This window comes from Quercus lobata, chromosome 5, assembly GCF_001633185.2.
Source record: "Quercus lobata isolate SW786 chromosome 5, ValleyOak3.0 Primary Assembly, whole genome shotgun sequence".
In the NCBI taxonomy this organism is placed as follows: Eukaryota; Viridiplantae; Streptophyta; class Magnoliopsida; order Fagales; family Fagaceae; genus Quercus; species Quercus lobata.
In genome coordinates, this window is record NC_044908.1 from 72690239 (window position 1) to 72701531 (window position 11293).

Sequence of the window (11293 nt, forward strand, 5' to 3'; positions counted from 1 at the left end):
TTGACTTGGCTTTGAACAAATTTGGTAAATCTGCTAACCAAAGAATGGGAGACTATAGAGGCTGTTGCCTTGATGGCCATAGCATGCGAGATGTGGCACCTGTTACACGCAATAATTTTCCCCAAAAGAACTATGGAGCAACGAGAATCGATTGGAATAGAGGATGAGGTCCAAAACTTCCAATCCAACAGAACAAGAACTTCTCAATTTTTTTAACAAATTGTAGATGGAGCAAATAATAAGTTGCCGTTACTATCTTTCTTTGGTGTAACTGTGGTAAATCTGATAAAAATATAACGTCTTTAAGGTAGAAACCATCATAGCTGTCCACCCCAAATTGTTGCACCAATCTGCAGGTGAAAATTTTATAATAGAAGCAAGAAAATCACTTGAGTCTTTCGCTGGTAACCACTTATGGGTAACTTTTGTTTTTAATTAAAATGAGCAGCTCTTTTCTCCCATGTGATTGTTTTTAACAATTGTGACAGAACTCTTACTGGATTAGCTCATAAACTTAGAAAACAAAGGATTCATTTTGTATCTTTCAAACATCATTATCCGGCATCATCTTGCATTCATTTTCACCAGTTGTATATTCAGTAAATTGCAAATAATAATATGTGAAACTTCAGAAAGCAATGACAAAAGCAAAACATTGTATTTCATCACAGATTTCTTGCAAATAGAAAGCGGAAATTACGAAAGACTGGGAGTGAACCGATTAGGAAATCCTGGAGTTGATGTACCAAGCATGAATTATGATGGCTTGTAGTATTTTGTTGGTACAAATGGCATTTTTGTAACAACCCCATCATAGGCCTTTCCTCGAATAACTATCTTAACTTTGGTGCCAGCCTTGTGTGATCCCGATTTCACATACCCCATAGCTATATTCTTCTTAAGGCAGGGGCTAAATCCTCCACTGGTGACTTCCCCAATGCCTTTTCCTTTGTCATCCTGAATCTCACTGTGGCTTCTGGGAGGTGGTCCTGAAGAGAAAAACCCAACACGCCTGACAGGTGGACCTGATTCGAGTTGCTTAAGTATCACCTCAGCACCTAGAAAACCACCTTCAGCCCTTCTTCTCTTCCCAATGGCCCATGTGAGTCCTGCCTCTACAGGAGTTACATGTTGTTCCATGTCATTACCATATAAGCAGAGCCCAGCTTCAAGTCGGAGACTGTCTCTAGCACCCAGACCAGTCAACCTTATCTTTCCTTCAGATTTCTCCAAGATTGCTTTGGCAAGATCCAAGGCATTCTCTGAAGGCACTGAGATTTCAAAACCATCTTCACCAGTGTACCTGAAAATCTTGGAAACGAGACAAGGATAATCAACTGTCCTTCACAGCTCTCTCCTACAGATGAGAAAAAACTAAGGTGTATTCATTTATGGGGGAAGATAAGAGCATCAGATATTTAGACCCTACTCTTGATAAAAATTCTTTGTTGTGATGTCAAGATGGATGGGTACAAAACAGAACTCAATCATGCTTCAATCATCTTCTCATTCAACAGAGAAATACACACAAGCCCTGTAATCAATATAGGACTAAACTGCATATAGACAAATTGTCACTATAGAAAAGAAACTGAAAAGAAGCATACCCTGTCCTAGTTAGAAAGCAGTGCACTCCATTGATATCCAACATTCGGAACTCTCCAAAGTAAAACTTGCTCAAGTCTTCTTTTGTCAGGTGCTGAAGAGTTGGAGCAGCCAAAGGACCCTGCAACATAGAAATCAAAGAAGCAAAATCTCTCAATTTGCATGGCTCATACAAATATAAACCAAGTTTCAATTAAACATGAAACCCAGTATCTCTTGCAATTATAACAACTTTCCAGGACAATTTCAAATTTTGATGTCAATTCAACATGAAAGATCAAACCCACTACCTTTCAGCTATAGTATTTATGATATCTTGTAGGAGAATTTTATTTTCCGATATAAATAAGGAGACACGAAAAGAGGAAGAGAACAAGAAGGAACAAAGAAAAAACAGTGTATAGAGTACTTTTCTGGTTGATAATCTGCTACACATTTGAGCTGGGCCAATCATATCATAAAAAGTCAACCCATGTAATACGAATAAATACAATATAAACCAGAAGGAAATAAGTCCTTGCAGTTTCCTTGGACACTATATCTAGACATACATAAGAACAACTCTGAGTAGCTGAAGGGGAAAAAAAGAGCATGAAAATTGCAGCAGCTGACGTTCATATTCCAAGGTAAATAAAAAAAATAAAAACCAAGGCAAAAACTTAAGACATAGGAGAACATGGAAAGAGGAATCTAGGATTCACCTGGAGAGCAAGAAGAGACCTCTCATCATGTATGTGCCATGAGACATCCCCACCTTTGGCCTTAAATGCCTTCATATGCTCCTCAATGTGAGCTAGATCCTTATCTCTACACCCTGCATTGACGACCAGGTATATGTGATCATCCTTCACCTTTGTAATCACCGAATCATCAATTGCTCCTCCCTTTTCATTTGTAAAGACGGTTAGTGTCCCAGCTCCAGGGGCTAACCCAGCAACATCAGCAATGACAAGTTTTTCAAGGAAAGGTATGCAGTCCTTCCCCTTGAGGCTCAACCCACACATATGGGAGACATCAAAAAGGCTACCATTCTGCCTACAATTCAAGGTAGAATCCATGATTGAGTCCTTGTATTGGATGGGCATGCCCCATCCAGCAAATGGCACCATCTTCCCGCCATTAGCAACATGGAAGTCATAAAGAACTGTCTTTTTGAGCTCTGCTTCTGCGGAAAAGTATCGACGAGCTACTGTCTTCTTATCAGCCTGGGCAAGACGACGGGTCATTGATTGCCCAAGTTGCCACAAACCCCCTCTCATCTTTACAGAAAATACCTGATAGGTGGAATTTGAGGAACTTTCAAATACAGCCCCACCCCCCAAAAAAGGAAAAGAATCTAAATAGTCTCTAATAAAACGCCAATGGCTTCTCAACAGAAACAAAACAATCACAAATAATTTTCATTGTCAGCATAACCCATGGTAGCAACATCCATTTCAAAAAATTGCGTGAAATGTTATACTAACTAAATAAAGAGATTATCCTCATATGTCATGAAAAACAATAAGCCACCATTGAGTACTGGATATAAAAAAAATAAAAATAAAAATGCCAAAAATTCCAAAAGGGTATTTGGTGGAAACTAATCAATCCACTGCCATCTATACAGCAATTGTACAAGCCAGTTGGTAGCATTGCATTAAGACATGACAATATTCACCAAAATCGTACATAAATGAGGTTAGTTTTTAAAATCACATAAGCCAATTTGTCTTATAGTTATCGTTATCCCATTCCTATCTAAAATGCAATGTCCTCATTTCAAACATTATCAATGCATCATTTTTATCGATTTAATTCAGATATTATTCAGACACCATGTACATGAAAAACATCAGGATCTCCTCTCAGCTCAATACAATCCCACATAATTGTCATTGGGAAGTTCACAAAACCACCAAAAGTGCCATTGAAATCATAAAATCCAGCAAAGAGATAATATCCAATATAAACAATGAGATTCTTTTAAACAATTCAACCTGAACCAGTCACATAGATCTCAAAGACTGTTTCTTTACAAGCTTATAAGAGTAAGCAACCAATGAACTTAATAAAATTGGCATAACATTGAAGCAGAGATGGCCAATCAAAAAACCCACATGACAAATAAGATTTGCAAATAAAGAATGAGAAAAAGAGAGTGAGAGAGCACTCACAGTCACAGATGTGAATGTTCTTTGTCCTCCGTTGTTCTAAGAAGAAGCAAATCTGAGAGCCCAAAAGAGCATCCCTGCACAAAATAAAAATACTGCCTTTTTTAATATATATGTCAATTGTCTATTTATCTTATACATATAATATTAGTAAAATTAAATAAAAAATGGGAAAATGTAAAAAGGGTTGGTGGGTTATGTACTATGTAGCATGTAGTGGGTGGATGGAGGAAAGGGTTTTCTCTTCCGAATAGAGACAGCCAACAAAATCACATCGTTAGTCAGTGGTAATGGGACTACCAGACGATTACACCTCATCTCACTCTTTCCTTGTTTCTGTTCACATATTTACTTACATTTACATGTACCATGTTTCATGTGTACTTCGTATGTACCTGACGGCTGTTACAATGCAGAATCTAACTCAGCCGCTTTAAACCTCTTAGACAAAAGTACACCTCCAAATTTGTAGGAAAAATGTTACCCAAGTTTGGAATCCAAATTCCAAACTCCCCTGATCGAGGAATAAGGTATTCCTAATGTACCATCTTTTTATTTACAAATACGTACTTTGAAACCAAAATATTTCATGCAGATTAAGATAAATGACATATTATTTGATAGTTGAGATAAAAGAATTAAACTCTAAACGTTTTCGTTAGGATTGTCAAAAAATGTCAATTGAGTTACAAGTCTCTTGATAAAAAAAATTAATTTGTAACATTTTTTAAAATATAAGATTTAAAATGTAAATTTCCACAATTAATTTTGTTGAGATGGGCATAATTTCAAGAGTTCAAATGGGGATTATGTGTACTAATGGTGGAGACGAGTTCAGGAGATCAGAGTCACTGATGACCTATAAGTTTGTTGAGAGATCGCTGTGGGGGCAGAGAAGGAAATAATTTAGTTTTTTTTATTTGGGAGATCCTGCTTAAGTTGGTGAAGTGCTTTTGGCATGTTAATATTGACCACAAGGTCATGTTGGGAGCAACATTTGGCAAGTGAGGATGCGATATTGTAGTTGGTGGCTCTGTAAATAGTCAAAACAAAGCTATCTAAGTGTATTTCTTTTAAGGTCTTTATCAAGTGCATTTTATCAATGATTCAAGAAAAAAAAATATTTTTACAAAATATTTCACAACAAGTTTTACAGTGTGGACTGAAGATGTTCCTCCACATCTGAATTCTGTATTTCTCGTCGACCATGGCTGATTTTATTAATAAAGTTTGAAGTCTTCTTTCTCAAAAAAAAAAAAAAGTAATGTAAGTGGTGATGAGTTTAAATAAGTACTAATAAGAATCTACCAATGCAATTTTTATGAAAATTATTGTGTTTGATGTGTTACTCCCATTATATAAAAACTTCATATAACCAATTGCTAAATAGCACAAAATATTCTCAAATTGTTTTTTTTTTTTTTTTTCAATTTTAGGAAATAGACATATGAAAGGATTTTGAAATTTCCTAATATGTTAACTAACATGAGACATATTTAAAGATAAAATCTACAAACGTAATTTACTTATGATAACATGATTTTTTTTTTAAATAATTACAATATACTGCTAACCTCGCAGCTTGAACCCTTTCCCATTTAGACCCCCAAGCACTTTGTATATGGGGAGGTGCCAATTTAGTTACAAGGCCATTAAACTCAACAAATTTGTAGTCATATCGTTATAAAAGACAAATGACATTTTAAAAAACAATCATTAATTAGAGAGAAAAAACGTAATTAAATCTAATATATAATATTTTCCCATTGAAATATATATGTGTATATATATATCTCTATTTTTTTATCAAAAAAAAAAAAACTAATTAAATTCAACTGGTGTCTATTTATTTTGTTTTACACTTTTGATTGGACTCACAGTGGCATGGGCCTGATCCATGTTTATATACCGGCAGTATGGATCGGGAAAGGCCCATGACACACACGACAACAAAAAGTCGTATGCCCATAAGCAATAAATGGAAATCATTGACAAATTTGAAAGCAACAACGTTGTAAAATAGAACAGCCAGAAATAATTTCCCAAACCAGAGAAATTTTTAGATTCAAAAGCAAGAATCTTTGGAGCCATTCAAAAAATTGGTGGCTTCAGTAAGTGCCATACCCTTACAAGATTCTCTTTCATTCTCTATTACTCTATTCTTGATACTGCTCTTTCTTCTCTCTCTCTCTAAAAACCTTTGTCTTGGGTGCTTTTCTATCCATATGAGCTTATCTAAACCCTGAAAAGGCAAGTCATATTTACCTTTGTTTTCAGGTTTTATTTATATATATATAGTTCTGTGTTTTATTTTGGGAGATGGGTTATGAACAATTATTTGATTTGAGTTTGGTATTAAGAATGATGGATCAAAACTATGAGCTAAAAAATGGGCTCTTGTTAATCTTACGTGTTATGGTATGGACATTTTGTATTTGTCAAGTCTTGTAAAAACAGGTCAATAAGATAGAACATTTTTTCTGTGTGATAGTGTTGCTCTGAATGACAAATTGACAATTAAGCTGTGTGTTCTGGGATCATTTGTTTTGAATTGGGAATTTAGAATCATAAGAATATGATGACCTTTGGCTGCGTACTTTTAGTTTTACTGTCTCTATTTGCCAACTAAGTTGAGGAATTAAGAAGGGAAAGGGATTGCAGTATTATCAAAGCAAACAATAACAATAAATAAATTGACTTTTATTGGACATTAATTTAATTGCATAAGATGTAATCAAGTGGATTAGTTCGATTTTCGTGAATTGGGTCTACAGAAGCCTTTGTTCATTTTTTCCTCCACTTGTATTTGACGATCAAATAGTTCAATTTAAGTTAGAGAGTCCAAAAGGAGTTGAATGCCACACTTGGATCACTAGTGTAGGATATTTGTAGCCATTTTTCTCATGCCAGAATTCTGTACTTTTTGGAGACTTTGATATAGTCCTTGTACTCATTTTGGTGTTTGCTTTTGTCTATTCTTTTTTTAAAGGTGATATTATCATGGTTCAATCATGCTGATGGTGTATGCTCCGGGAGCTATAACGAAGTGCCAGATATATCTAGACTCCAATACATTGCCTGTAGCATCCTCATGCAAGATTACACATGTGAATTCCTTAATTAATACTTCAATCTGTCCCAGCCTGTTAAGGAACCCTTGTAGTAATATACATATGCTGCATAATTCCTCACTTTCTTGGAAAGGCCGTAATCAACTTACAAGTCATCATGTATTGCATCACGTTGCTTCAAAGAGATGGCTGGTAAGCAGTGTTGCAACTGTGAGCTGAACTGATACATTTTTACTCAATTTTTGGAGTTCTGATTCAGTGCTTAATATATTTACTGTCTTATGCATGATAGTGCCGGTTGGATGATTCCATTCCTGCAGATGATGAATACCGTTCATCACGCAACATAGCAATCAGTTTGTTTAAGCGATTCAAGAATGCTGTTGAGCGGGGAGGAGGTGACAACCTAAAAGTATATTTATTGGCTTGCTTGAACTGTTATTTATTAGGTCAGTTTATAATATAGTTCAAATAATACGTTTAGTTACTTGTGCAGGAGTTCATAAGTGCTGGGGTGAATGCTTATGCACTGGGCTGTACTGATGAAGGATTAAGGAAAGAACTTAATGATCTGAGGGAATCTGGTGTTGAAATTGAAGCAATGCAAGGTTATGGTGGAACCACCAGTTTGAAATCCAAGATTATTTCGGAGGAGGTAAGTCACTTCTTCCTTGTTGAACTTGAACTATTTGTCAAGGCACGAGTCTTGAGCTTAATTAATTTCACAGGATATGTTATTGCCCAAAAAATTATTGTTGTGAAGTTTTTGACAACTTTATTTACTATCGTTTAAAGCAAAGAGTTTCATCTTTGTAGATTGTGGGTTATAGAAGCATGTCATTGGTAAATTTAATCATGAGATAGTATCCTAGATGCAAAATACACCCTTTGCGGGGGAAAAGGCAACATTTGTTATGATTTTAGGTGGTCACTAAATCTGATGAATGGTTTTGGAATTGGAATCTCATTTTTATATTTCACAATGCAGGTTGATGAGTGCATTTTCTGGTTGAGCATTATATTCATCACCATCATGTGTACACCACAGCCTACTATTGTTAGATGGTCGTCTACACCTCCTGTGTCAGATGAAGTGAGGCTTCAGTGGAAAGGCTTTTGTGCTATAATAGCAAATGCATACTTTATGAGGGGAATGGCATGGTGTGTTACTTTTTGGCATATTTCATTTCCTCTTTTAGTTGCACAAATATTATCAAGCATTCTTGTATTGTTGTATTTAGGCAGGGAGCTTCCTAAAATGGATGAAGCACTGGCATCTGTCAATGAAATTTTATAGTACTATTTTTCTCGGATATGATAAAGCTACTTACCAGCCAATGATTTTACATTGTTATTACTCTTGCACTTAAACCAGCATCTTTAATATTTTGTGCGTGCGTGCGTGCATGTAAATTGTATCTTTACTCATAACCTAACTGCCTGAGCTATTAATTAATATACCATCATTACTTCATTCTGTGACAATACTTAATTAATTCCTCTCGGCATTTTTTAATCTGCTTTCAAACAATATTGGCTGATGTATAATGTTAAAACCCTTGGTGGAGGCACACCATTTAGTTCATTCTTTCATATGTTCAATGAAGGCTTCCAGTAAAGACTCTTCAACTAGAGCAAATGGCAGTGGTGGGAAGAGCTGAGGAGCCATCTGTTGTTGCTAGCCGAATGCGATTAGTGTTTAGCACACTTGAGGTTAGCTATCTATATCTGATTTTTCTAATAACTGGAGAAGATCAATGATGACATAAGGTCTACTTTCTTTGATGATTTAGCTTAAGAAAAACATTGAGGCATTAAGCTCTGTTCTGATCTATCCTCTGTCAAGTAATTTGTTTACATTAAAAGTTACTTTGTGGATGTGATAATTAGGTTCTCTACTCAAATGTGATAATAAATCAACTGCACAAGTGAAAGAACATTTCTCTTTGGTGTTTTTTAATGGATATATTGAATGTTCTTTTGATAAATTGATCGGTTTGTGCAGGTGGTGAGTCCACAATGGCCTAAAGTGTAGTGCTCCAGTACTGAGAAAACTCCATTTTCCTAAAATCTGATGTTGGGCTTCCAGTTCCATTTGAAGTTGTAAATTAGTCTATAAGAATCATGTGGAAGTTTTATTTTAGAATTAGTAGTTGCTGTTGTTGTTTTTATTATTATTATTTAAAAAAAAAATATTTATTGAATTGTAGACTTAGTACATACTGCAATACTTACGAATATATCGCTTGATTTTCTTATGATTTATAAATGCAAAGCTCCCTCTCTCTCTCTCTCAGCCTAAGATTTTGGTTCAATTAACAGGCTGTGTCTGTGGGGGGTCTAATCACCATTTCTTTGAGGGTGAACCTCCTGTGATTTTTTTGTAAGATTGTTCTTGAACTATCCAAACTCCCACTTACTCCATAGCTGAAACCACTTATTAGCTTATACGAATTCCATCCTATCTAGAATGTCTTTTGGGTCTTAGAAATTAATTTATAAAAAAAGTGAACAAGTTTAAGAAAATTAAGTAGTGTATATTTAAGGGTTTATATATTTCTTATTTCACTAATGAAGTGTACACATTTGTATGATTACTTGGTTATTCCCAACATGTGCACTGCCTTATCTCACAGATATCTGTAAATATTTAAGAACGGTCCCAAAGACAACTTCGGTAGATGAGAGTTTGAGTCAAGCCTAAGATATTATCTTGAGAAATTATGAGTTTATGAAATCATTAGACCAAGCTTGTTATCATAAACTCTTATTTACAACAAAGGTTTGCAAATCCAATTTTTAATCCTAATTTTAAAATTCAATATCATATAGGGGTGTACAAAAAACTACTCCCACTAAACAACCACACTTAAAGTGACCAAAACCAACTGTCACATACTGTGACGAGACTATCAACAATTAACCATGACATAGGTAGAAAAACTAACACTTGCACTGCAAGTGTAATTACGTTTTTAGAAAACTTCACCGCCCCTTTTAATTATACCTAATATTATATGTAAGGAACCATACATACCTTTATGCTTTGGTGGTAATCCGTCCAAGGTGGCGGTAGCAACAAGTAAAATAATGAACATAAAACTGAAAATACTTGTTATTGAAAGTAGAATAAACACTTACAGTAGTAGTGAATACAAGATCTCAACAGTTACAGGTTAACAGTTACAAAACTTGAACTAGTCCTAGTTACAAGGTTTGTAGGATTACAAGGCTTGTAGTGAACAAGGGTGAACAAAGTAGTAGTAGTAGTAGTAGAAGCAAGGTGGGTTCTCTCTCTAAGAAGGCTAGTTCTAAGAGAAGAGAAATCAGAACTAAAACTTGACTTAAAAAGCCCTTTAAATATAAGGGACAACCCCCCTTAAATAGGCAAAATTTGGAGTGAACAGTGTCATGAACAGTAACAGATGAACAGTAACAGTGAATAGTGACAGATGAATAGTGACAAGTGAATAGTGACTGAATAGTAAAATTGAATTTTTCTTCTCTTTTTGACCTAGAATTGTGGGGAATTTTCAAGATTGCATGAATCCACCGTAGAGCTCAGCAATAGACTTATAAGTTTAGGGACAAGTCCTCATTATTGGTGTCCTTTAGTGACAAAAGAGACCAATAGGAAAGAAACCAATAAAAAGGACTAATAAGCATGCCTTTCAATTGTCTTCACATGAACACTAGTCTTTGGGAACCTTTGAAAGCATCATATTGGTGGGAAACAAGTTTCGAACAGTAGTAAATATTGAAGCATTGGCCATTGTGCAGGCCAGACAAATATAGGAATCAAAATCTTCCGCAAAATCCGGAGTATCTTGAAACAGTTCCAGATTTTCATATCCGTCATGGACAATGAAATATTTTGGCTTTTGTGCAAGCCAAACAAATAAAGTAGTATCAGTCTTGTAACAGTAGTGACCCCATCAATCAGTAGAGGGAGCATCGGATGGATAACCATCAAAAGGACCTTGTGGAGAATCACATACATGCTTATGGTAAATAGCATACTTATTACAGAATCTACAATATAAAATTGGCTCAAACTTTGGAGTTTTCCCTGGAATGAGAAGAATTTCTAGATTAGGATGATCTTCTGTTTGTAGGTGAACAAAGGCATCAGCATAGGGTTTGGGACCAAAAACAGCAATTCTATCTGTGCTTCCTATGAAATGATAGTTTTTTCATAGATTATGAGCAACTTCACGAATTTGATTATTAAAATAATTTCTCCAACAATTTGCAAGATCAAAAGGATCTTTAAAGGATAATTGAGAATTTCCCTCAAACCATGGCCCTTGGTGAGTGTAACCATTAATGAGAATGAGATGCTTTGAGGGCGTGTAGGGGATGAGAGGTATAAGGTTGGTTAGGGTATGTGTTACGACTAGGGTGGCGCCAACGACGGTAAGAAGGGAATACAACAACGGAATATCAAGCGTTCGGGTAGACACG

General features: G+C 35.4%; 2 protein-coding genes across 3 annotated transcripts; one reads left to right on the forward strand and one right to left on the reverse strand.

Annotated features, from left to right (window-relative positions):
* Nucleotides 1-554: 554 nt before the first annotated feature.
* On the reverse strand, nucleotides 555-4061 carry LOC115992035 (aminomethyltransferase, mitochondrial). Its single transcript, XM_031116074.1, has 5 exons — nucleotides 3962-4061; nucleotides 3762-3835; nucleotides 2307-2879; nucleotides 1608-1726; nucleotides 555-1303 (listed from the first exon to the last, which is right to left on the reverse strand). The coding sequence occupies exons 3-5, from the start codon at nucleotides 2862-2864 to the stop codon at nucleotides 757-759; spliced, it is 1224 nt and encodes a 407-aa protein (XP_030971934.1). The 5' UTR covers nucleotides 2865-2879; nucleotides 3762-3835; nucleotides 3962-4061; the 3' UTR covers nucleotides 555-756.
* A 1729-nt stretch (nucleotides 4062-5790) lies between these two features.
* On the forward strand, nucleotides 5791-9088 carry LOC115988385. Of its 2 annotated transcripts, none has more exons than XM_031111927.1 (7): nucleotides 5791-5869; nucleotides 6748-7021; nucleotides 7122-7241; nucleotides 7326-7484; nucleotides 7818-7990; nucleotides 8437-8542; nucleotides 8835-9088. In XM_031111927.1, the coding sequence occupies exons 2-7, from the start codon at nucleotides 6770-6772 to the stop codon at nucleotides 8862-8864; spliced, it is 840 nt and encodes a 279-aa protein (XP_030967787.1). In that variant the 5' UTR covers nucleotides 5791-5869; nucleotides 6748-6769; the 3' UTR covers nucleotides 8865-9088. The 2 variants fall into 2 exon arrangements, with proteins under 2 accessions (XP_030967787.1, XP_030967786.1); XM_031111926.1 differs by lacking the exon at nucleotides 5791-5869 and adding an exon at nucleotides 5876-6008.
* Nucleotides 9089-11293: the final 2205 nt, after the last annotated feature.

What these genes read in the sequence shown, in the direction of transcription:
- LOC115992035 (XM_031116074.1), bottom strand. Translation starts at nt 2,864, where the DNA reads ATGAGAGGGGGTTTGTGGCAACTTGGGCAATCAATGACCCGTCGTCTT. An exon ending in GGTCTCTTCTTGCTCTCCAG is followed by an intron (nt 1,727 to 2,306) that starts GTGAATCCTAGA and finishes TCTATGTTGCAG; the next exon opens with GGTCCTTTGGCTGCTCCAAC. An exon ending in TGCTTTCTAACTAGGACAGG is followed by an intron (nt 1,304 to 1,607) that starts GTATGCTTCTTT and finishes CAAGATTTTCAG; the next exon opens with GTACACTGGTGAAGATGGTT.
- LOC115988385 (XM_031111927.1), top strand. Translation starts at nt 6,770, where the DNA reads ATGCTGATGGTGTATGCTCCGGGAGCTATAACGAAGTGCCAGATATAT. An exon ending in TTGCTTCAAAGAGATGGCTG is followed by an intron (nt 7,022 to 7,121) that starts GTAAGCAGTGTT and finishes TATGCATGATAG; the next exon opens with TGCCGGTTGGATGATTCCAT. An exon ending in CCAAGATTATTTCGGAGGAG is followed by an intron (nt 7,485 to 7,817) that starts GTAAGTCACTTC and finishes TTCACAATGCAG; the next exon opens with GTTGATGAGTGCATTTTCTG.